Source organism: Dipodomys spectabilis, unplaced genomic scaffold (genome assembly GCF_019054845.1).
Source record: "Dipodomys spectabilis isolate Male_0828 unplaced genomic scaffold, ASM1905484v1 ptg000107l, whole genome shotgun sequence".
Classification (NCBI taxonomy): domain Eukaryota; kingdom Metazoa; phylum Chordata; class Mammalia; order Rodentia; family Heteromyidae; genus Dipodomys; species Dipodomys spectabilis.
The window spans coordinates 1,878,167-1,903,402 of NW_024870784.1; the positions used below are offsets into that span (position 1 = coordinate 1,878,167).

Sequence of the window (25,236 nt, forward strand, 5' to 3'; positions counted from 1 at the left end):
ATGTTGAGAGAAGTTCAGTTCTTGTTGGTTCCTGTGTACTAGACAAGTCCTTATGTGAGTGGCCATTCACACTGGAGCATTTCTCTCTGGCAGTATGGCAGTGCCTAGCATTTCTCTTGGGCTGTGTCTTCCACGTAGACTTCTTTCTAACAGGCTCCATGCTGTACTCAGGCAATGCTCTTCTTTCTCAGACTAAGGATGTTGAACCATCTCCAGCTCTGGGCTTCAGTTTCCCCTTCACAGACAAATGCTCAGTGTCTGAGATAGCATTGACCAAGAAGTACTAAGCCTTCTTTGTTAAGTATTAGTAATTCTTAATTATGAAGTGTAATCAAATATTTCCCTTTTACAAGTTGTATGTGTAGGTGTAAACTCTGAATTATAAGCTGGATAAGGTACTGCATACTGTAGTCTTTAACAAATGTTCGATTATCAATTTCAAATGTCACTGTTGATATTTGAAAGAGCACTCTATTATTACTTGCCTATATTTTTCCATCTTATGAGACAGTATTTGATTGTTATAGTGTTCCAAAAATGGACAATGTTTCATATCTTAGTGAAATGTGAATATTGAGGATCAATTCCCAAAATTAAGAAATGTATTCCTTACTACTTGGGAAATCCAAACTTCTTAAATTAGTTACAGGGACGGTAAGAAATATAAATTCTGTCTGTAATCATACCTGTCCTAAAAATTACTCCTAGGAACTAAAGTAATGTTGAAATGAGAATGCTATTTATGGTAAATAAGGTTATTTGTTTAGCTAAAGCTCTTGGTTTCAGACACTTGCTTTCAAGGCAGGCTCATTCATTATGAAAGCAGTGAAAGGCAAAATGTTTAGCAATAAAAGGGAAAAAAGAAAAGAACTGGAGAAATAATGGCAGAACAGAATGAATTGGGGGGGGCGGGTGGAGCGGGTGGGCAGGGAAGCATGGGAAGGGAAACAGTAATAGAAAGAAAAAGATCCAGAAAGAGGAAAAGACCACAGGAGAAATGAGTGGGAATTCAGATAGCAACAGCACTCTCCATATTCAGTACAATTTAGTACAATTACATTTTTTACTTGTATGATCCTTGGAATTGGCCACTTCTTCATAGAAGCAATAAGATCCACTAATTCATTATTTGTGATTGTGGGCACTTCATATATACTTCTTGAGTAAACAAATAACCAAAAATATTTTCCAGACTGAAAATAGTCAACAGATGTTGCATGTTTGCTTCTATGCCATACATGGTCTGGTTGGGTTGGCTGAGTTTTTAGATTTTGGTCTGGGCCTTTTCATTTTAAGGTTGCAAAAATCATTTAATAAAATATTACCTTTGTCTCGTTTTTAATTCTATTTTTTGTGGTCGTGGGGGATTTTTTTGTTTTTTTGTTTTTTAGTCAGTCGTGGGGCTTGAACTCTGGGCCTGGTCGTTGTCCCTCAGCTCTTCAGCTCAAGGCGAGTGCTGTACCACTGGAGCCACAGCACCACTTCTTGTTTTCTGGTGGTTTATTGGAGATAAGAGTCTCACAGACTTTCCTGCCGGTGCCGGCTTTGAACTGCAATCCTCAGATCTCAGCCTCCTGAGTAGTTTGGATTACAAGCGTGAGCCACCAGCGCCCAGCTCATTTTTAATTCTTAATAATTGAAATCCCTTAACAACTTTACCAGTTAGACTGACATGCATTTAAAACAAACAGAGACCATTTTTTGCATAAAGCTGCTATGTTTCTGGGAAAATTCAATTTTTCAGGACAAGCTGGGGTCAGTTTTCTCTTTCTGGGAATATCAGGGTGCTTTTCCAAGCCTTTGGTAGAGGATGAGGCTCTTGCTCTCCCCCACCCCTTCACACACCCCTGCCCCAGTCTCCTCAGCACTCTCTTTCCTGATACCAGTTAGAGCCATGGGAGATGGTACCCAATATTTGGTGAAATATTGATTTAAGATTTAGAAGTAGTATTTGGACAGGTTTTTAAAACAATAGTATAGCCCTCCACAGAGTATAATCAATCGATATATTTTTCTTTATACTTCTCTCACTTGTAGTACATCATGCATGAACTTTTTTAATGTCACATTTTTATTATTTTTATTAGCATATAATCATTGTATAAAGGCACTCTCCCTGAGTTTCTTTTGCTTAGGATTAATACTCTACCACATTAGCCACAGCTCCACTTCCAGCTTTTTGGGTGGTTAATTGGAGATAAGAGTCTCCTGGCTTGTCCTGTCTGGGCAGGCTTCAAACCATGATCCTCAGATCTCAGCCTCCTGAGTAGCAAGGATGGCAGGTGTGAGCCAGCAGTGCCCAGCTCATCATTTTTCCATATACCATGTATCCCTGTCAGTCTCATCCCCTCTATCATTTACCCTCACTTCTCTTCTCGGTTGCCAACACAACCTCCACTGATCTTGTTCTATTTTCATATATGCAAACAAGCTATTTCAATGATACTTATCTTCATTCCCCCTACAAGTTATAAACTTCATGATTTTTGTGATAAATACCATGTCTATTTACCTTGATTTGGGTATACTTAATATGTTCTGAAATAGTCTTCCCCCCACCTTTTTTTGGCCATATAAGTACATGCCTCTATCTTCATTGGCTTTGTTGTGTTTTTTAAATTATCTTTATTATTTTTTAATTATCTTTAAGTAGTTGTACAAAGGAGTTGACATTTAACAAAGCACTTAATTAATATAACACATCTTGATTAGTCTCACCCCTTTTCATCATTCTTACTCACCCTCCCATCCCATGCCTTCCCTTAATTTTGTAGTATATACATTGAATTCTTGCCTGCATTCTCCCCTCTACCCCTTTCTCCTCTTCATTCCTCTTCTCTCCCTCGACCCCATCCCACTTCTTACAAGTACCCAATTCCTGTAACTTCTTTGGTTGGACTTTGACTTTGCCTTGCTAAGGAATTACTCTATGTTATTTCTCTCTCGAATCTGCTTTATTTCAGATAACATTTGTAACCACTTCATCCCCCACATCGTGTTTACATATAGAGGCTTATAGGCTAATTCTAGCCTCTGCATCTACGGCAACCATATAACCTTTGCCTTGCTGGGCCTGATAACTTTATGTAGATACAATTTTTCCAAGTGTTTCCCTTAGCTTACAATTGGTGCATTCTAATGGATGGGTAAAATTCCATTGTGTGTGTGTGTTTGTGTGTGTGTATATATACATATACACCATATTTTCTTGATCCTTTTGTCCATTGAGAGGTATCTGGGCTGATTCCATACTTTGGCTGTGGTGAATGGAGCTGCAGTGAACATGATTGTGCTGGTGGCTTTACTGTTGCTTGATTTGTAATCTTTTGGATAAATGCCTAGGAGTAGAATTGCTGGTTCATAGGATAATTCTATGTTTAGTTTTTTGAGGAACTATTTTCCAGAGAAGTTGAACAAGTTTACATTCCCACCAACAGTATGATACAGTTCCCTTTTAGTCACATCACCACCAGCATCTGTTAATTGGCTTTCCTTAATAATTGTTCAGCACTTAATTAGGAAAGGTTAGTCAACAGATCTTTCAAAAATTATTCAAAAAAACTGGGCACCGGTGGCTCCCACCTGTAATCCTAGCTACTCAGGAGGCTGAGATCTGAGGATTGTGGTTCAAAGCCAGCCCGGGCAGGAAAGACCGTGAGACTCCTATCTCCAATAAACCACTAGAAAACCGGAAGTGGCTCTGTAGCTCAGGTGGTAGGGCGCTGGCCTTGAACTGAAGAGCCAAGGGACAGCACCCAGGCCTAGGGTTCAAGCCCCATGACTGACAAAAAAAAAAAATTATTCAAAAAATATGTGTACTACATATTAATGATTCTTCACATAAAAGCACTTCTGTTTTAAATTCTATAAGTATTAGATGATAAACGTGGAATTTCTGTTGAGGTGAACTTACTGTTAATAAATGATTTTATTTTGATTTATGATGAATTCATGAGTTTCAAGTAATCAACATGTTTCTTTTTGTCTCTTGTTTCTAAGAGGCAGTTTGAGACAAAAGCAAAAGCAAAATAATCTAAAATGTTACATGTCCAAATTAGCAGATAAATTTCCAATCACTGCAAGTCTACTTTCATAAATCCTGTGGCTATTTCATATTTTTCCTCTTCACAGGCATCTGGGCAAAGCAGTGTTATAAAAAAGAATGCCAGATATATATATATATATATATATATATTTTTTTTTTTTTTTTAAGAGGAATGTTTCTTCGTATTTCAAAGCAATCACTTCACATAATACATCTAGTTTCGAATGTCTCTAAGACCAAATGAAGAGGAAGTAGTCACGGCAATTAAATCAAATGATTCTGGCACCTTGGTACAGCCAGAGAACAGCCATTTTCAGTGAACTTGAAAGGACCCATATTTCTTAGTGGAGTATTAGTTGGGCCTTCCCAAGTATTCAATTTGTCAAACATACTGCTTTTGAAATACTTTGGCTATGTGCCATAAGATGTCCAAAGATTTTCATGGCTCAAACATCTTAATTGTTTAAGGGAAATGAATGGGTTTTTCCCTTTTTTTGGTCTAGAGAAGAAGTCAAAAGTAAGCTGATTTTCATTTTATCTTAAGTAATTCAAGACAATCTCTCTCTTTTTTTTTTTTTTGCCATTCTTAAAACTATGATTTATAGTCTTTGTCTAACCAGATGCTGTGACAGTTTAGTAAAGCTGTGAGGCTTTTCTGTTAGAGGAATGGCCACACACCCCGTCTCCATGCATTTTTACAATATTCACAAGATAAAAGCAATTTGACAAGTCCTGGAAAAGGAATTCTGCTCTGTCTTCAAAATTCTGTTCATGTTATTGGTGATAAAAACATTATTTTTAGCCAAGTGCAGGTGGCATCTGCCTTTGGTGAGCTACTCAAGAGAAAGAGGGAGTTTAGGGCAACATAACTACTCTTATCTAATAACGTAGTTGTTTTGTTTTGTTTTGTTTTGCTTTTGATTGGTCGTGGGGCTTGAACTCTTGGCCTGGGCACTGTTCCTCAACTCTTCAGCTCAAGGCTAACATTCTACCACTTGAGCCACAGCACCACTTCTGGTTTTCTGGTGGTTAATTGGAGATAAGAGTCTCACGGACTTTTCTGCCTGGGCAGCTTTGAACTGCAGTCCTCAGGTCTCAGCCTCCTGAGTAGCTAGGATGACAGGCGTGAGCCACCAGCGCCCAACTTCATAATACAGTAATATTTTTAATTTCATCATTATTCTAATTTGTCTGTAATAAGCATTTTATTTTATTGGTCCTGCAATTTGAAGTCGGCCGAACACTTGTTAGTGAGATAATTAGGTGTCTTACCACTTGAGAACATGCCCCAGCTTCTTTTATAATTTTATTTTGCCCATATAAATATTTATAACATAAATGTCTATTTAATAATTTCTTATTTATTGAGAAAGTAGACAGGATATAGTTCAGTGGTAGAGCACTTTCATAGTATGCACAAGATCCTAGGTACCATCCCCAATACCATGGGTATAAAAGGAAGAGGTACTTCATTGGAAGATGATATTGAATTATTTCTCATGATACTTAATTGACTAAAATGCATTCAGGAACAAAAATCAATGAATTTATTATACACTCAGTACTATATTAAATAAATATCTAGGCAAGTAATGTGTGATTATAGAATAACTTGATTTTAGAAAAAAAATTAGAAAGGGCCAGAAGATACTGACTTTCAATTTACTTTTGTTAGAGTAGGTAAATAACTGTGACAAAGTGCATGGGTTTTAATAGAATTTGCAAGGTTACTTTAGCCAGGTTGCCCACCAGGAAAAGTTGATACATTCAGTATGGTAATAGTTCTCTTAGCTACTTTCTCAATAATTATATAATTTCATAGGTAAATAAATTTAATGGTTCCAGATTTGTTTGTCATCTTGAAATGTTTTTCCCTGATAGAATTAAATAATTGCAATTGGATTTGAGTCTCTTAAAGGAATGAGGATGGGTGCAGCCATCTGCCCCATGGGAAAGGACTCAGTGTTCACACAGGCTTTGTTCTGGCCAAAGAAGAAAATCCATTTTCTAGATCACACCACATATCCCCGCATTTGTAGATTGCCCCCTTAAAAGTTCAGCTTAAAAAAAAATGCCTTTAATTAGTTGTACAAAGGAGTTTCAAGTCAACATAGAAGGTCAGCTTTTTAAAAATGAATCATCCTAAACTTATGAATAATCTACTTATATGTTTCATGTCATCTTAAATGCCCAAATCCAAGGCGAAGGTCCTAGAATATTTCCTAGGATGGTCAGGCCACCTCAAATGTCCCTAAAATGGATGGTATATCTCAGCAGTGTTTGACTTGGAAAGCAGTCAGTGATGGAAAGCACTGATAGAAATCTTTGCAGTCTTCAGATCTGGATCCTAAGCTGCCAGAACCTTCTGTCACCTTCTTTGACAATCTGTTATTTTATAGCTCTTGCAGGCTTCGTTTTCTTGAGTTACTAGAAGTCACAATTTATTTAGATCCAAAGATAAGTTAATCCTATCTTATAAAGCTGCTATTTTCAAAAAGAAAAGTGTTTTAATGTTATCTTCTTTCATTTGATACATTTTGTAATTGTCTTTAAAACTATCTCATTAGCATGGATTTTTTTCCTTTAGTTTAAAAAATCTATTATTAATTTTATAGTACTTTCTGACAACTATGAGCTTTATTTTGGTTTGCCTTAACTGTATCTGCTAATTAATATTCTGCCAATGTACACCCAGTATAGAAAGAAAATGTCCAGTGTCATTCTTTTGCAAAACCTGGGACATCATTTGATGCCTCTGGTCGGGTGCATTCGGGCATCGTGAGCAACACCAGTGTCCATTCTGGTACCATTTAATAAATACTTTGTGTTTCATTCTGCCGTAAATTCAGATTTCCTGGGTACAATAAGAACTTTTTTTTTTTTTTTGCTTGTGAGACTTGGACTCGGTGCCTGGGTGTTGTCTCTGAGCTTTTTTTTTTTTGCCAGTTGTGGGACTTGAACTCTGGGCCTGGGTGCTGTCCCTGAGCTCTTCAGCTCAAGGCTAGCACTCTACCACTTGAGACATAGCACCACTTCCGGCTTTTTTCTGCTTATGTGGTGCTTAGGAATGGAACCTAGGGCCTCGTGCATACAAGGCAAGCACTCTACCACTTTGAGCCACAGTTCCAATTCTGAATTTTCCTGCCAGGCTGGCTTTGAGCCATTATGCTCAGATCTCAGCCTCCTGAGTAGCTAGGATTACAGGCGTGAGCCACCGGTGCCCCGCTGACATAAGAACTTTTCTTCTTAAAATATATAATAAGCTGCGCGCCAGTGGCTCATGCCTGTAATCCTAGCTACACAGGAGCTAGGATTAAATAAATGTTCAATAAAATATATAATAAAGCACCTGAATGTCAAACTTGAGCCATGCCTCTCAGCCCTTTAAGCTTTTAATTATTTTTCAAATAGGGTTTTGCGTCTTACCTAGGCTGTCCTGCCCAGCCATCCTAAGCAATGCCTCTCAAGTAGCTGGCATGCTGGACATGCACCTCTGTGCCCAACTGTTTATTGGTTGAGGTGGGGGTTTCATAAAGATGTGTGCAGATTCACGTCATACTGTGATCCTCCCTATCTCAGCCTCTTGAGTAGCTAGGACTACAGGTGTGATATGCCATGCCTGGTTCAAATTGTTCTTAACAACAAATTGAGTTCTGGCTTTGAAAAGTAAACATGAAAATATTAAGCAGATTTTTGTCATTCATGTTATTAAAGTTTACTATTTATTCTTGATTTCAATATGCTATGGAGACCAATAAGGCTGAATTTTAAGCCTATTTAAATTAAGTTAACAGCCCACAGCATGCAGTGAAAAAAACAATGAAAACTGGAATTCTTTATTTTTTCCCCCCACTAGAATTGATTTTGTCCTCTCAGAGCATACAGAGTAAGGCTTTATCCATTGCTTCCCAGTTTCTATTCTTGGCGGCTACTTAGCCCTCCTTAGTTAAGCTCTTCTCCCAGAGCTTCTTCCTGGCTCAGACACCTTATTCCCAGGGCTGTTGTGATAAGCAATAGCACACCAATTAGTTCTTTGCAAAGTTGCCTCTTCCTGCTCTGTTTTGCCTGGCTAGTCCCAGTGTCATCTACAGGTTCCTCACTAAAGTTCCTTCCTTTTTTCCCCTCTCTCCCTCTCTCCTTTCTTCTTCTTCCTTTTCTCCTTTTCTCCCTCCTTTTCACCACTCCTCACTTTCCTTTCTCCCTTCTTTCCTCTCCCTACCTAGTACCTTATTCTCTCCTCCCTCTGACCTCTCAACTTTTTCCTATATCTCATTGTTCCATCTTAGAACCCCTCAAAATGATTTACAGTCTACAAAAATTTGTTTGTGCATTTAACTTTACCCTCATTATAGTCTTAAGAATCAGTCTGTGTAAGGCCCAAGAAATAAGTACTTTTTTGACAACAATCTGTAGTAGACAATACTTCTATCTTTATTGTTGAAGAATAAATCTACAGGTAGGAATCTAAGACCTGGAAGAAATCTACCTACCTTACTAAGGTGATAGAAAACAAGGCAGGCTTTAATCCCTAAACCTTACTCCATAGGCAACTAGAAATATCTCTGGGCACTTAGTCTCATCTAATCAGCCTTCGACCAGGTAAAAAGAGTTTTGGTGACTGAATCTCTTAGTGAGCATGTGAGTCCAGTAGGATCAGAAGCTCCCCTCTACAGTTGTGGTTTTGAAGTTTTTTGTTTGTTTGTTTGTTTCATATCAGTTTAATTGACTACTTTAGTTATACAGGGTAGCAGTTGTGTTTTGTTATTTTTATTTTTATATTATGTTTGTGGTGCTGAGGATTGAACCAAGGCCTCGTACATGCTAGGTAAGTATTCTACAGTTGAGCTATATCTCAAACAGGTTTCTTACTCTTCATACTTTTGGGTATTCATACTTCTGATTCAAGAACATTAAATACATATAAATAGCCTAGTAATATAGTAAATATGAATAGCCTAATAAAGGAATGTTGCTTATTTTCATGGTTGGTATCAAATGAGGACATCAGATCCTAAGAGGTCATCAGATTATAGCTTTGTGCTTCAACCTGACTGCTGATTGGGCAGTTCACAACCTCATATACAGACTTACTAAAAGAAGCAGCTCTGGAAAACTCAAGATTTTAAGAAAACTACAACCTACAAGAGTAGGGTAAAGGAATGTCCGGGTACTGTAAAACAGCATGTCATAAGAAGGATATGAGGTTTTCATGGAGGTAGTATCAAGAGGTATGTGAGTTTTCAAAAACAGTGAGGTTGGTATGTATTCATTATTAGAACTGTATGGTTTTCCTTATGACCATTATCAGATCTTAAAATTGTTATTACATTCCACTGTTATCATGGAGTCATTGAAAGTACTCTGCTACCCCTCATTAGCAGCAAGTTCTTCATAAAACAAATCATGGGAAATGGTTAATATGTATGGTTCACAGGAATGTAAGCAACCATTGGAGATTAGTACTGTCAATTGTAGTCACTTTACATTTCTCTGGTTTTCCAGTATAACATTTCTTTACTCTGAGATGTCATCTTCCAAGTTCACTAGGCTTTCCCGCTGTGAGTATTGCATGCTGATGAGGTTCATGCCCATGCCCTACATCATTACATGAACTATGTCTCGATTATTTGTAGGAACTAAGAGAAATACATAGTAAACAACAACTCCAGAAGCAAAAGTCCATAGAAGCTGAACGTCTGAAACAGAAAGAACAGGAGCGAAAGGTCATAGAATTAGAAAAGCAAAAAGAAGAAGCCCAAAGGTAAGTCTCTTCATTGGGCTGTGGACCCTTGTGAAAGAAACTTTGAGTATTCCTTTTCGCCTGACCCCTCCAAATGAGTACTCACTGTACCAGAAAACTTTGCATCTTTATGCGTATGTGGACAAGTACAAACACATGTGTGTATAAATCTTTGCATATCATAGTATCCTCTGAAGTTTCGGTTGGTTCCCAGAACTCTCCAGTGTAGATAAATGGAATTATACAAGGAAATTAGAACACTTGGTTGGCTCATTTGCATGCTAATGGCTAGAAAATGTTTCCAGTTCACAGCCTTTTCATAACAGTGGTGGTCAAAGTGCACGGGTTGAAATGAAAGTCCCAACCACACAGGACTTCTTCAGCAAGACCAGAATTGTATGCCTTTCTTTCTCCATTCTTTATTGTAACTGCAAAGAAAACTTGAGTGCCAAAGGAGAGCCATCATTGCCTAGGACACACATATTTGTGTCTCTTTCTGTTTAGATACTTAACGTTTGTTGTTTCTTCGTTTTCCTTGTAACCTATAGTATATTATAGAACTTTGTTTGTTACCTTTTTGTGCATCTAATTTTGTCGGTAGATATTTGCTTCTTAAACTTGAGCTAATTTTAGACTCCCAAAAAGAAAAATGGCCAAATGTCCTAATGATGTTCCATAAATGACAAAAGTTGGCTATTGAAATTAGACTGAAAAGGGGAAGATAGACACTTGAGGCAAGTCATTCATGCTGCCACTTGGCAGAAAAAAATTTAAATTATGAGTAAAGTGTTTATTAAGATTTAAGTTAAAAAAAACTCTTTACTGAATTTTCACAGTTTTAGTATAGAAATACAGTTTCTTGACAGTGTAGAAAAGAAGTATAATTATCTTACATTGTATCCTGTGGCAGTTTTCTAATTCCACGTAATAACTTTATACATTGCTTATATCGCAGGAAAGTGGTTCAAAAGAGAGACTCTAGAACTAGGCTACTTGGATTAGCCAGCTATATGAGACAGAAAAATCATTTAATATCTCTATCTTGGCTTTCTCACCTGTAAAGTGGGCTTAATAAGAAATCCTGCCTTAATAACAAATTCTAGTATCAGGATTAAAAGAGTTGATTGTGGAGAGCTAATTGTTATTATGTAATTTGTTTCTGAGCATTGGTTTCATTTAAGATGATTATAAGAAGTATTATGGACCAGGTGCTGATGACTCATGCCTGTAATCCTAGCTACTCAGGAAGATGAGATCTGAGAATCACAGTTTGAAGCCAATCTAGGCAGACAAATCTGAGAGACTCTCCCAAATAACCAGCAAACAGCTGGAAGAAGTGTGGCTCAAGTGGTAGAGTGCCAGACTTGAGTTCAAAAACCCCTAGTACAGGCACATGCAAAAAAGTACTAATGACAGAAAATTCATTTCCAGTCTTTTCATGTGAATTTCAGATTAAGGGTATTATAGTTTTCAAGACTTAGATTTAGTCCCAATTGTTTGTTACCTACTTTGAAAATGAAAAAGTAGAAAATAGTCAATAAAGTAACCTCTTGCTTTCACTGAACTGCAGTTTTGGAGCATCATGGATGCAGGCAGGGAAGCATCATAATGATATGATCGATTGTTTATGCAGCATTTCACTTACAGCCCGTTGGGTGTCCTGTATCATCATAAGTCATATTCGTCTGTGTTTTGTGGTGTTTGTTTGTTTTGATTTTTTAGTTTAATACTAATTTCAACACTGAGATGTCTTTGTTTTTTTACTCTTAGAGCCACTTTATGAAGTACATCATATGTTTTCTTTCTGTGTTTTTCTAAATCATGTGATTTCATCTCACTCAGAATTGGAGTCCTGAAAGTCTTTGTTTCATTGATTACATTGCTCTAGCTGAAGAACAATATTCCCTTGATGGTTAGCAGCCCATTGACTAGATGGAGCTTTTCAATGAAAAGACACGTCACTAATGTTAAATTGGAGTTGATTCCTCGCTGTAATCAAGCGTCTTTGTTGGCAGACGAGCTCAGGAAAGGGACAAGCAATGGCTGGAACATGTGCAGCAAGAGGATGAGCATCAGCGGCCAAGAAAACACCACGAGGAGGACAAGCTAAAAAGGGAAGACACTGTCAAAAAGAAGGACAGTGAGGAGAAAGGCAAACAGGAAGCACAAGACAAGATGAGTCGGCTTTTCCATCCACACCAGGAACCAGCTAAGCCAGCTTTCCAGGCTCCGTGGTCCACTGCAGGTATTAGAAGCCAAAAGTGATTTCAAGGTCTGAGCTACATGTAGCTTAGGATATAACTTGCCTGCAATAAATGAGGCTATGGGTTCGATCCCTAGCACTGGGGAAAAAAAATTCTCTCTTCCAGAACCTCTTAAGAAAATCTATGTCTAATCAAGCCCTGACTTGGACATATTAATAGAGATAAAATAATCTTCTCTCTTGTTTTGGAAAGTGCATCACTTTATTCCCTGAGATCAGTACAAGTCTGTTTAAATGGCCACCATCCCACAGGTATCCAGGAGTTCTCTTCTGACTTTACCAAAGTGACCTGAGTTCCATTATCAAACCCCATTCATGCACCTGTATTGCAAATGGTAGATTTGACTCATCTTGCAGAAGACACTTGCTGCCTTTCCAATCTGTTACTTTTGGAATTGTGTTGCGGTCTTTAGTCTGTATTGTACAAAGCTCTGTTTCTTACCTTTTGAGAAGGACAACTCTGTTTTGGGACCTTTTAACATTATTTGCTTCTTTAAGCTAGCAGTATTTTCAGAATCTTTGTGTGCTTGTGTGATATTTTGCAAATAACTAAAAAAAGCAATTGCCGTTTCTTAATCAATTATATTGATTCATTTGATCATCAGTGTGCATCTTTATCACCGTAGTATACAGAAAGAAAAGAAGAAACACTTTGAGTTACTGTTTACACAGTGGCTATGGATGAGAGCAATGTAGAGTTGAGCCAGATGCATCCCTGTCTCAGATGCTTACAGCCCCAGAGGAGGACTGACAGACCATCAGATCCATGTGATGGAAAGGCTTAACATAGGAGGATACATTAATTCTTTTTTTTAATGAAGTGGGGAAAAAAATTCACCATCACTTAGTCTTACTAAATTTGTTCTGTTTGTCTTAGTATAAAATGAAGTTTTTTTTTCTCTTCAGTCAGTGGGACATGTTGCATTCCACACAACTGAAGACCTTAGAGAGAGAATATTTTTCCCTTCACTGCTTTTTAGATAAGATAAATATGTGTCAAAATATTTGTAGCTCTTGGGTAGAAAGGCTCAGGAGGCTGTAATTAGTTATTTTTAACCATAATCCAAATATTCTCTATTCCCATGCATTTTTAAAATTTCATTTAAAATCTTGATTATTTTCAACTGGATTCCATCCTTAGGCCCATTCTTTTCCTTCTATATTCATTAGGAATCATTAGTATTAGCATTAGTAGTAAAATGATGTATGACCACGTTAGGTGTCTACAACACCAACATTTCCACGTCTGTAAAAAGTTGAGCTTCTCTGCCTCCTCCCTGTCAGACTCAGATCTGAGATCATGTCTTCACAATACGTTGGTTGGAAAGCAGGGAGTATTCATGCTTTACAGATGTACACTGCTGGAGTCCAGGCCAAGACAAAGAGAGAAAGACTTTTAAGCCACTTGGCCTACCATACTCAGCAGTAGAATGACCTTTGTTTAGAGAGAGGCCATAGGTTTGAGTTGCTAAGGTCAGATTCAACTCTCCTGTGGCATTCAATAAGTGTTCAGGACATTCCTTGAGTGGAACTGGGGACTCGGCTCCATAGTAGAGCGCTTGCCTAGCATGCTCAAGACCCTTGGTTCAGTCCTCAGCACTACAGCGCTTGCCTAGCATGCTCAAGACCCTCGGTTCAGTCCTCAGCACTACAGCGCTTGCCTAGCATGCGTAAGACCCTCGGTTCAATCCTCAGCACTACAAAACATAGGAAGATGAAAAGAAATAGCAGAATTTTAAAAGTTTAATTCCTTGAATAGGTAGAAATAGTTCAGATGTTTCTTTAAGGTAACCTTAGAGGAGATGTTGGTTATTTAGCTTGTTTTCATACATTGGTGTTTTATGTAATTTTTTTTTTTTTTGCAACCTTCTTTCCCCGCTTTTTTTTGTCAACAGAAAAAGGCCCGTTTACAATTTCTGCACAGGAGAATGTAAAAGTGGTCTATTACCGGGCACTATACCCTTTCGAATCCAGAAGTCATGATGAAATTACCATCCAACCTGGAGATATAGTCATGGTAAGAATAACCCCACTGAGAGTTTATCTTGATGATCAATACCTATCCTCTTTTTGCACTTTATTGAACATGTGTGAACTTGTCAGAAAATGTGAAATCCACTAATTCAGGGTTTAAGTTGTTGAAGCTCAGTCTTCCTATTTTTATTAGTAGAATGAAAGGTGATCTTTTTAAAAATATATCCTAATATCAGTTTAAAACACAGTATCAGAGACAATGTTCTTAAACAGCCTTAAGCCTATAAATGTCTGGTAGTTCCTGAATTTAGAGGACTACTTGTATGCTGAGTGGTTGTTAAAAAATAAGCTTTAAGTGCAAAATAACCCTGTCATTTGTAACTGCCAATGATAATTTTTGTATTATTGAGTCAAAGGATCTTTTTTCTCTTTTATTTGTATGAAGTATGTAAAAAGCAATGATTTAAATGAAATGAATCGTTTTTACTACTCAAAGTTAACACTTAGAAGTTGGGGATTTTGCTTTGTTTTAATTTATGTTTTTTCTTTATAATAATAACTTAATGTATTCCTATGATTGCAACTAAAACTATAAGAACTAGTTTTAAGAAAGAAAACGAAACAATATGGTTGGCCTCAATATTTATCTTAAAGAAAACAGTAGTTTCTTGAGCTAGTTATTGACTTAAGAATTAGTCTTAGACATAATCACATTTCACTGTTTTTTCCCCCTTGGGATTTTCTGAATGAGTCTGAATTTTAAAAGAACTGAGACAACCATGCTTTTCACACTTAGGTGGGGACATGGTAATCTGGATTTTGATAGAAACGCTTTCTCTTTTAGGGGGAGGGGAAGATCTTACTCAGGTCTGTTCCTGCAGCCCTTGTCTTATTATTGGGTACTGAATCCTTTTCCACAAAGGCTGGTTAGATGAGTAGACTTTAGATGTGCTTTAAGAATACGACATTTCATTAAACATCTATTTTGCCTTGCTTTTAAACCTTTGCTTTCCTTGTGGAGGTTAAAGGGGAATGGGTAAGTTCACCTGTAACTGTCAGGAAGCCTGCATCTTATTCCATGTCTGTTCTTTTGAGTTACTTTAATTCTGTGTAAGTGCACATATCTTTGGGTGTTGTTGTGGCAATAGTGTGTGCTAAATTTGTACAGTGGATTGTACTTAAAGGTGTAAATCGTCTGAGATTGCAACTGGGCTTATATTTGCTGGATTAAACAGAAGACTAATTTGAAGGCTCTATATTTGGCAAGTTTCTATCTGAGTTCACAGACAAAAAAAATTCAAGTAGATTAAACTTAAATTAAGTTCTGAAACTTTTTTTTAAGAAGCTTAGAATAATTTATTGGGAAGAAGTACCTTTCTAAGCTTTAAAAACCAGAAAACACTAAATATATAACTGTAAAGTTTCTGTTATAGAATATAGAAAAGATTATGGGTTACTGTTCATAAAGACGTCCTAGTGTTAACTCTGTGAGAGAGACTTGTAAGGCTTAGGCCAGCAGAGGAGAGGAAGGGTCATTGACAGCTGGAAAGAAGGAAATGATTTAAATTACATGCTTAGATTCCTGTGCAATCGGGAAGATGCGGGTTAAAGAAAACAAGATAGCTTCTCTCAAGTTAAAAAAAATGTAAAAAGTTTGGCAACATCTAGCTTTGTCAAGAGTGTCAGAATGTGGACATAATTACATCAACAACACTTATCAGCAATTCTAAGTAGTCACACCTCACTCTTGAGCCATTCAAAAAGCAATTTGATAATCCCTATTCAAATTTAAATTACTAATTCTGCTTGACCCAGAAATTCTGTTGTTCTCTCTCCTTTAGTCTGTTTTGAGATACATATACAAATATGTGTGTACTTTGATTTTCTGCATCATAGTTGCTAAAAAGCAAAGATAAATACAAAACTAAAGAGTCAAAAGGAAACAGCCAATGATCAGTGAGAGCAAAGCAGTATAAAGAAGATGTTTTTAAAATTACATAGATCTTCAGATGCAGTTAGATTCTCTATTTAAAAAAAATAAAGCAAGGGCTGGGAAGGTGGCTCAGTGGTAGAGTGCTTGCCTTGCAAGCCAGAGGCCCTGGGTTCGGTTCCTCAGCACCACATAAGCAAAAAGAAAAAAGCCGGAAGTGGCGCTGTGGCTTGAGTGGTAGAGTGCTAGCCTTGAGCTGAAGAGCTGAGGGACAGCGCCCAGGCCCAGAGTTCAAGCCCCACGAATGGACCCAAATAAATAAATAAATAAAGCAGTATGTTCAGTATAATTGCATTCTAGTTGAAAATAAAATTATATGTCTCTGTGTGTTTGTATAATTAACAGTCATAAAATTTATACATCAAGCTGTTAACAGTTTCAAGGATATTTTTTTTTTCCTGCCAGGACCAATCTTAAATAATTTCTAGAAAGGAGAATGTCTACCTGGGATTAGAATGGTATTTACTTAGATGTCCCCAAAAATGTAATAAATGTGGAATGTACTACTCGGTATAACTTAGAAGAAGTGATGTTCTTCAGAAGTGGAGTATGGCTCAAGTGGTAGAACTCTAGCCTTGCGCAAAAAGTTCAGAGCTCCTGGGCCCTGAGTTGAAACCCCAGGACCCACATACATATCAAAAAACAAACAAACAACAACAACAACAAAAGCCCGTAGGAAATTAAATCAATCTTTCACAGTTGAACAATCCAGAGATCATTTTACTTTTGTGGTGGTATAATGATGAGATTCTCAGATTTCTCAACTTCTTGGAAAAATAGCCTTACTGTACCTTACATTTTAAAAATATAATTTTTTCTTATTATGTAGGCTGAGTAAACATTAAAAATATTTTGCTTTTAGAAAAGCTTTGCTATTGGTGCACTTTTCAATTTTTTTTTTTGCAATTAACAAAAATTTGATGTGAATCTTGTCCTAATTATTGTTGATGATACAAAGATAAGATGATATCTGCCATTTGTATATCTAAAATCCTCTTTAGAAAAATCAAGAGCAGCATAGGAAAAGGCCAGTATATGATAAAGTTCTCAATGAATATTCATTATCTCTTCTAACAATTTAAAAGCAGAAAGGAACCAGTGAGAACAAATACATGTTGAGAGAGGGCTTCTGACTAGAGACTTCTCAGTTGACTTTTGCCTTGATACCTAAAGCTTAGATGCTTTCAAACAAGTGACCTTCCTTCTGTTCTGGAGATTCCCACAATATGGAGGATGAATAAATCAAATTTGGCATCTATGATGTTTAGAAGAGCATAAGACATGAAGAGATCTTTGCTTATTATTCCTGGTGTCTTTTGGAGACTGGATCTCATTTATCTCCCAGCTAGCCTAAAACTTCCTCAGGATGCCTCAGCACCCTGAGTGCCGAAATTATAGGTGTGCATTACCTTACCCACCAGCTTCTTCACTATTAAATTTTGTTGAGGTTGTCTTAAGAACACTGATCATCTAAATGCTTGTGCTGTCACTGAGGTACGTTGTATTTGTCAGAAATGCTCAGAGAGGGGTTGGAGGCGTGGCTCAGTTGGTAGAGCTCTAGCCAGTGAGCAAAAGCATCAGAGACCACGTTCAAGTTCCAGTTTCAGACCTTTAAAAAAAAAAGTGCTCAGAGAGCTTTCAAAGCAATAACAACTAGCTACTATCAGGCTCACCCCAGAGATTCAGGGGACTTTTAGATCCTAGGCACTGTTGAAAATTCTCTTAAGTTCATTTGTTATGAGGTAAGTTTCAAGAACCACTGATCTGATTGTGCCTTTTTTTCTTGTCATTCTAGAAATCTTAATCATTTCTAGAAAAAACCCTTTTCTTAATATGCAAAGAAAATATTTTTCCAGACTCTGGTGGCTCACGCCTCTAATCCTAGCTACTCAGGAGGCTGAGATCTGAGGATCCAAGTTAAAAGCCAGTCCAAGCAGAAAAGTCCATGAGACTCTTATCTTCAAATGGCTCAAGTATCAGAGTGCTTGCCTTGAGCTGAAGTGCTCAGGGATAGCACCCAGGCCCAGAGTACAAGCCCCATGACTGACCAAACAAGAAAGAGAAAGAGAGAGAGGAAAGAGAGAGAGAGAGAGAGAGGGAAGGAAGGAAGGAAGGAAGGAAGGAAGGAAGGAAGGAAGGAAGGAAGGAAGGAAGGAAGGAAGGAAGGAAGGAAGGAAGGAAAGGAAGGAAGGAAAGGAAGGAAGGAAAGAAAATGTTCTTAAGGAGGTATTAGCCATCAGCTAGTCATTTGAACTCTATTTTTAAATTTTTCTGATGTAGTAATACCTTTTCCTTATGTTTCCATATCTGATATCTGAGTTCAGTATGTGTAGTAACAATTATCCATACTGTACTGCCATTTTGAGGAATTAGTATAGACATCCATTTATAGGTATAGGTAAGATTTGGCCCACCACCTGCATTGTAATAAAGCTTTATTAGAACCCAGACATGTTCATGTAATTGCAAGCTGCTTTTTGTGCTGTAACAGCAGATTTAAGTAATTAGACCAGAGGGAAAGAGCTTTAAAAGAGAATGTCTTCATCTAGGAGTTTGGGGGGAAATCTTCTATTTAAAAGCTGGTACATTCATGAAATCCAGGCAGCTGCTGATCTGATTGACTATACAGTTCCAACCTGTTTACTTTCCTGGTTTTCATATTCTGTGAAGGAAAAAGGAATTTCTATTTCCCTATTGTATTAATCAGCTTTCTGATTTCTCAGGTATTACAAATACTTGAGACAATCAACTTACAATAAGAAAGTACCTTGAAGAGCTGTAGAGACGTTCCAGACCCAGATGTAGTACCTCTTTTGTGACAAGTAGAACACTGATCAGTACTACAAAATGAAAATGGCAGTACTGAGCATAAAAAGAAGCATAATATCAGGCTTTAGACACATAAACTGAAATCTGAATCACTACTAATATATATTTGACTTGCATCAATGATCTGGAATGTGCAATGTATAATTAATTAGTAACATTTTATAGACTAGCTCTGTAACATAATCCCAGAAACACAAGCAGTTCCAAGATCTATGCTTCACTTTGAATCTTTGCTTTACTTTGAAAATGTTCTACTAGAATTATACCCTAAATACTTCAGAATGTTGCTTTAGGCCTGGCTAAATGAAATTATATTAAGACCTAAACTTTCAACAATTAAATTCTTACTACAACCACCAATAGATGAGTGTACTTTATGCAAAAGTTTATATTACAACCTGCTATGTAACAAATAAATTCAGGTGCTAAATGTCTTAGTGGATCATAATCTTATGTTTTTCCAAATATAAGAAGAAATATTTGTGGTTTTCATATGTTGACCTTTATGCTTTTTCTAAATGTGTGATTTGAGGTAGGTGTTTAGAATTATGTTTTCTTATATCCTCTGAACCTTGAAGTGAAAATGTAATCATTAAAATTAGTAGATCTCTTTAAGATTAAATTAAACTAATTGAGATTGTTGTTGAGCAGTGAAGCGAAAATGCTTGTGTATGATTTCATTATTGCTCTTAGGGATGGGAAACACCCTTGCTTGCAGAGCTAAGAACTGAAGTGGCCCCTCCTTCCTCCCCTAAGTGTGCACTATGGTGCCCCTTGCCTAGTTAAGGGACATAGTCCCTTAACTAGAGTAGAGCCAGGCCTTTCCACAGGGTAGGACATTTCCTCTGGACTGTTCCAGATTTATAAATTTGCCGTGAATCTTAATACTATATGCTTCATTTCAAAGTAAAAATATCACAAGTCATAAGTAGATACAGCAACTGACATTTGAGGAGCTCTAAATTGAGCAGCCCTCTGGGAATTCCCACAGGCAGTGGTCAGGGATCAACCTGAGCCCCCACAGACAATGACCATGGCAAGAAGTAAACCCAGAGATGCCAGGGTCCAGGCAGGCTCCCAGAGCAGAGAACCAAGCACAGGTCGTTTAGAGCCAACTAGGGAGACACCCAGATAACAGGCACAGCACAGAATCCAAGCCGGGTAACTGCAGAGATGGCTTTGAAAAAATCCATCACGAAAAGGAAGGGGTGACATTGTCCAAGAAACATGGTACTCATAACCTGACTAATGGAATCGCAACCCCTTTGTACATATAACTACTTAATGATAACAATAACAATTTTTAAATCTGTTGTCAAATCAAATGCAGCCATTACACTGACAAGTTTTGTTACTATTTCCATCTTCTAAAAGAAACTCTTAAACCCAGAAATTAAACTGTTCAAAATCACCCAGTTTACAAATTGTATAACATTTAAATTGAGGCAGTGTAATTGTAGAATAGTGTTCTTGAATGTTACACTTTGCAATCTTGAAACTGGCATGAGCTCCTAACTGGCTCCTAGCTGACATCGCCTTTAGTCTATGAATGGAGGAGAGGGAGCTTGATCATTGAACTAGGGGAGAGAACGGTGAGGAAGAAACGGCTGTGTTTCCAGTGCATAACAGCTACAGAGTTGCAATTGGCATATTACCAGCACACAAACCAGGAAGGAAAGGCTTTTTAAAAAATTTTTGCCAGTCCTGGGGCTTGAACTCTGGACCTGGGCACTGTCCCTGAGTTCCTTTTGAGAAGCTAGCATCCAACCACTTTGAGCCAACGTTCCACTTCTGACTTCTTTGGGTAGTTTATTGGAGATAAGAATCTCATGGACTTTCCTGCTTGAGCTGGCTTTGAACTGTGATCCTTAAGTCTCAGCTTCTTGAGTAGCTAGGATTATAGGTTTGAGTCATTGCTACCTGGCAAGAAAGGCTTCTTCTACACTGGAGTTTGGCACAAAAGGAGATCAAAGTAGAAAACATGTCATTTTAAATCCTTATCTAGAGAATGGAGGCTGCTCAGAAAAAGGAAAGTAAGAACAAAACTATGAGAGAAGTTGAATGAACAATTACTACTACTATTCGCATCAATGGAAATATGAACAAGAATGATGGAACTGTAAAGAAAACCTTCCCCTTGGAGATACTGTACTTGATCTAAAAGAACCCTTCCTTTTTGGTTGGTTGGACACTTATCAGCCTTAAGTTTTTATTTTATTCACACAGTAAATATTTTCTAAGTGGTGCTGTAGCAAGCAGGTAATCTCTACTTGCTAATATTTTGTAAATACATGTAGAATTGAATAGGAAGCGTTGTATTTTACTTCTTCCAGCTTCTATTCCAAACATTCACTTATTCAAATAAACTCGCAAATATTATAACCTATTACTTACTCTACACTGCGTACAGGCAGATATTTGCTTTGTTGACAGCTTTTACTTCATCTTTTTTAAAACTAAATATTTGAATGGATTAGTCAACTGGTAATTTTCCCCCAGATTATTGTTGCTTGGACTCTACTCACTCATTTCTGTGCTTTTTTTTTTTTTCTTTTTTCTTTTTTGGGGGGGGGTCCGGTCATGGGGCTCTACCACTTGAGCCACAGCGCCACTTCCTGCTTTTTTTTTTTTTTCTTATGTGGTGCTGAGGAATTGGACCCAGGACCTCGAGCATGCAAGGCATGCTCTACCACTGAGCCACCTTCCCAGCCCCTCATTTCTGTGCTTTCTAAGAAGCAACATTATATCCAATAAACCATTCAATATTTTTTCTCCTTAGCATATAAAGGAATAAAAATAAACAAGAAAGTCTAATAGACCCTTATTTGATTTGTCATCAAAATAATTTTCTCATGGTGGATGTGCTTATCCTCCAGGTTTGTTCTCATAAGATAGTGAGGGAAAATGTAGGGGTCACTAGAATCATTTGGTCATTTTTATTCCAAATTGAGATTAAATGCAAATATTAAAAGCACTTGATAGACGATATAGCCTCTTAATTTTTTTGGTCAGTCGTGGGGCTTGAACTCTGTGCTTGGGCGGTATCCCCGTGCTCTTCAGCTCAAAGCTAGTGCACTACTACTTGAACCATAGAGCCACTTCCAGCTTTCTGGTGGTAAATTGGAGATAAGAGTCTCAAACTTTCCTGCCCAGGCTGGCTTTGAACCACGATCCTCAGCCTCCTGAGTAGCTAGGATTATAGGCATGAGCCAGCGGCACCTGGCTGCCTCTTAAATTTTTAAGCAGGACAATTCTGTATTCTCATTTACACTTCTGTGAATATTAAGGGTCAAATTTGTGTAGAAGAAAAGTCTATTAAAATTGACATGGCAGTAGAAAAAAAATAGCCCATCATTCATTTTCTTGTTTTGTATTTGTGTAGCTCTGAGATGGCTAAATGTAGCAATCAGCTTTGCTTCTTGGGGAAACCAGCTAAGGCTGATTTTTGTCCTCCCGGTCCCTGTGCTGAATAAATTCTAGTTCATTATAATTTTAGAGTACTAAATTTACATTGATTGCACCCTCTGCTTTTTTAAAATAATAAACTCGAGTCAAATTATTGTATATAATTGTGTAACTTCCTGAATGATGAAGCCTGTCAGATTGCTTTCCGACTCAGATTGCTGACACTTTAAACTATGTGTCTGAGGACTTGAGGCACTTCACCTTGGCTACCATTATTAACAAGTGGGGAAGGGCTGAATGAAAAGGGCAGAGTGAGAAGTGGAATCCAAAAGGTTACCATTCTTCCAGGAGTGAATGTTTATGGCCCTTTTTCCAGACACATAGACTGAAGTGAAGAAATGTTTATGTGGTATGCTAGGGGCAGAGGCTTTGAGCTTTGTTAAGGTGGTGGGGTGAAGGGTGTTGGTATATTCAGGGCCTTAATTAATTCCACTTGAATTAAACATGTGACTTCCCGCAGGTGGATGAAAGCCAAACTGGAGAACCAGGGTGGCTTGGAGGAGAATTAAAGGGAAAGACAGGATGGTTCCCTGCAAACTATGCAGAGAAGATTCCAGAAAATGAAGTTCCTACTCCAGCCAAACCAGTGACTGATCTGATATCCACCCCTGCCCCGAAACTGGCTCTGCGTGAGACCCCCGCTCCTTTGCCAGTGACCTCTTCTGAGCCCGCCACAACCCCCAACAACTGGGCCGACTTCAGCTCCACGTATGTGAAGGCGTACTATTCATTTTGAAATTCATTTTGAAATCTAGAGTTACCCTCCTTTCTTCCTCTCAGAGTTGACAATATCTTCAGTTGTTCCTTTGGGTCAAGATGATACCTTATTTTCATGGCCCCTTCCTTTGACCTCCTGGTGATTATACTTGCAGAAGTGGATTTAATATCAGTGCCTGGTAGTGATTTGCCCTGGTACAAAGTCATGTTTTGTTCAATAATTTATCTGGGGCTGGGAATGCGGCTTTGTGGTAGAGTGCTTGCCTAGAATGCATGAAGCCCTGGCTTCCTTAACACCGCATAAACAAAAAAAGCTGGAAGTGGTGCTGTGGCTTAAGTGGTAGAGTACTAGCTTTGAGCAAAAGAAGCTCAGGAACAGTGTCCAGGACCTGAGTTCAAGCACCAGGACTGGCAAAAAATAAAATAAAATAATAATCTAGCTGTATCATTCATTCTTGGAGGAAGAATGGAGAAGTACGGTTTCCTAATAATCTTTTCATATCCATGTCAGTCAGCAGTCATTTCCTGCATATAGACAAATAGCACTTTTTTGCTGGTTAGAAATAAAAATTGCATTAAGTTGTATGATTTAGAGTAAGATAGGAAGCTATTTCTGCTAAAGTTTTCTGCTTTCATTTGTCTTGTACAAAATATACAGTGGAGTTGTGCACCAGTGGCTCACACCTACAATCGTAGCTACTCCAGAGAATGAAATCTGAGGACTGAGGGTCAAAGCCCGGGCAGGAAAGTCTGTGAGACTCGGATCTCCAATAAATTACCAAAAAAAGGTGGAAGTCAGGCTGTGGCTCAAGTGGTAGAGTGCTAGCCTTGAGCAAAAGAAGGTCAGGGACAGTGCCTAAGCCCTGAGTTAAAGTCCCCAGACTGGCATGCACATACACACACACACACACACACACACACATGCACACGCACACGCACGCACATACACACACACACACACAGATGTACAGGAAAGTAGAAAGGTATGTGCCCTTGATTGCTACAGCTCTGGGACCTTAGTCATTAGGAAATGGTATTAAGCAAACAGCATGTAAGCAGAGAAAAACTCTGTCCACACCATGACCTATACATGTAGTTGGCCCAGTTGTCCTGAGTTCAAGCCCTACAACGCACATGTGTGTGCGCACAAGCTTTTCATACATGCATATTTCCTTTGTCTCTGCCCACCCTCTCCCCTTCCCTTAAGAATCAGGATTTCGGGCTGGGAAGGTGGCTCAGTGGTAGAGCGCTTGCCTTGCATGCCTGAGGCCCTGGGTTTGATTCCCCAGCACCACATACTCAAAAAGAAAAAAGCCGGCAGTGGCGCTGTGGCTCAAGTGGTAGAGCGCTAGCCTTGAGCTGAAGAGCTGAGGGACAGCGCCCAGACCCAGAGTTCAGGCCCCACAACCGGACCCAAAAAAAAAAAAAAAAAAAAGAATCAGGATTTCATATTCAGGTTTATAGGCTTATTAGAGCCATGCCGCCCCCTCTTCCCTACCCCCCCATCCCTCCCTGTTTTTGTTTTAGTTCTTTTTTCTTTTTCTTTCCTTTTCTTTTGTTGTTGTTGTTCATGAGGTTTGAACTCAGGGTCTGGGTGCTGTCCCTGAGCTCTTTTGCTCAAGCTAGCACTCTACCACTTTGAGACACAGCCCCACTTATGGTTTTTGAGTGGTTTATTGGAAATAAGAGTCTCATGGACTTTACTGCCCGGGGTTGGTTTCAAACCACAATCCTCAGCCTCCTAAGTAGCTGGGATTACAGGTGTGAGCCACCAGCAGCTAGCTTTTTTTTCCCAGATAGAAGTCTCATGTTTTTGAGTTTTTTGCCTGGGGCTAGCCTTAGACCAGACCCTCATCCCTATGTTTCCTTTGCAGATAGACTGTTCAAGTGGAGTCTCATTAACTTTTTGCCCAAGCTAACCTTGAACCACAATTCTCCCAGGCTGTCTTCCAACCATTATCCTCCTGATTTCTACCTTTTGAGTATCTAGGATTACAAGTGTGCACCTCCACGCCAGCCTTACATTTTCATATAACATTGAAGGTGCCAAAGAAGATCCTCCTTGTATAATCTCTGCTTTTAGTAAAGGAAAAAAAAAACCTTCCATTGACATAACTTCCAAGTTCAAATTCTCTTTTATTCTTCTGATTTTGACTTTCTAAATTGAAGCCTCAGTTAAAACAGAAGACGAATACCAGGCTTTCCAGAATTTG

At 38.3% G+C, this 25,236-nt stretch overlaps 1 protein-coding gene across 5 annotated transcripts in view; it reads left to right on the forward strand.

The window, feature by feature from the left end:
- The window catches only part of Itsn1 (intersectin 1), a 185,575-nt gene that overhangs the window by 99,495 nt on the left and 60,844 nt on the right, over positions 1-25,236 (forward strand). For all 5 annotated transcript variants that reach the window (XM_042687179.1, XM_042687175.1, XM_042687176.1 and 2 more), the window contains exons 17-20: positions 9,679-9,806; positions 11,801-12,030; positions 13,944-14,065; positions 22,767-23,014. In XM_042687179.1, coding sequence (XP_042543113.1) covers positions 9,679-9,806; positions 11,801-12,030; positions 13,944-14,065; positions 22,767-23,014 — 728 coding nt within the window. The remainder of the gene's footprint in view (positions 1-9,678; positions 9,807-11,800; positions 12,031-13,943; positions 14,066-22,766; positions 23,015-25,236) is intronic.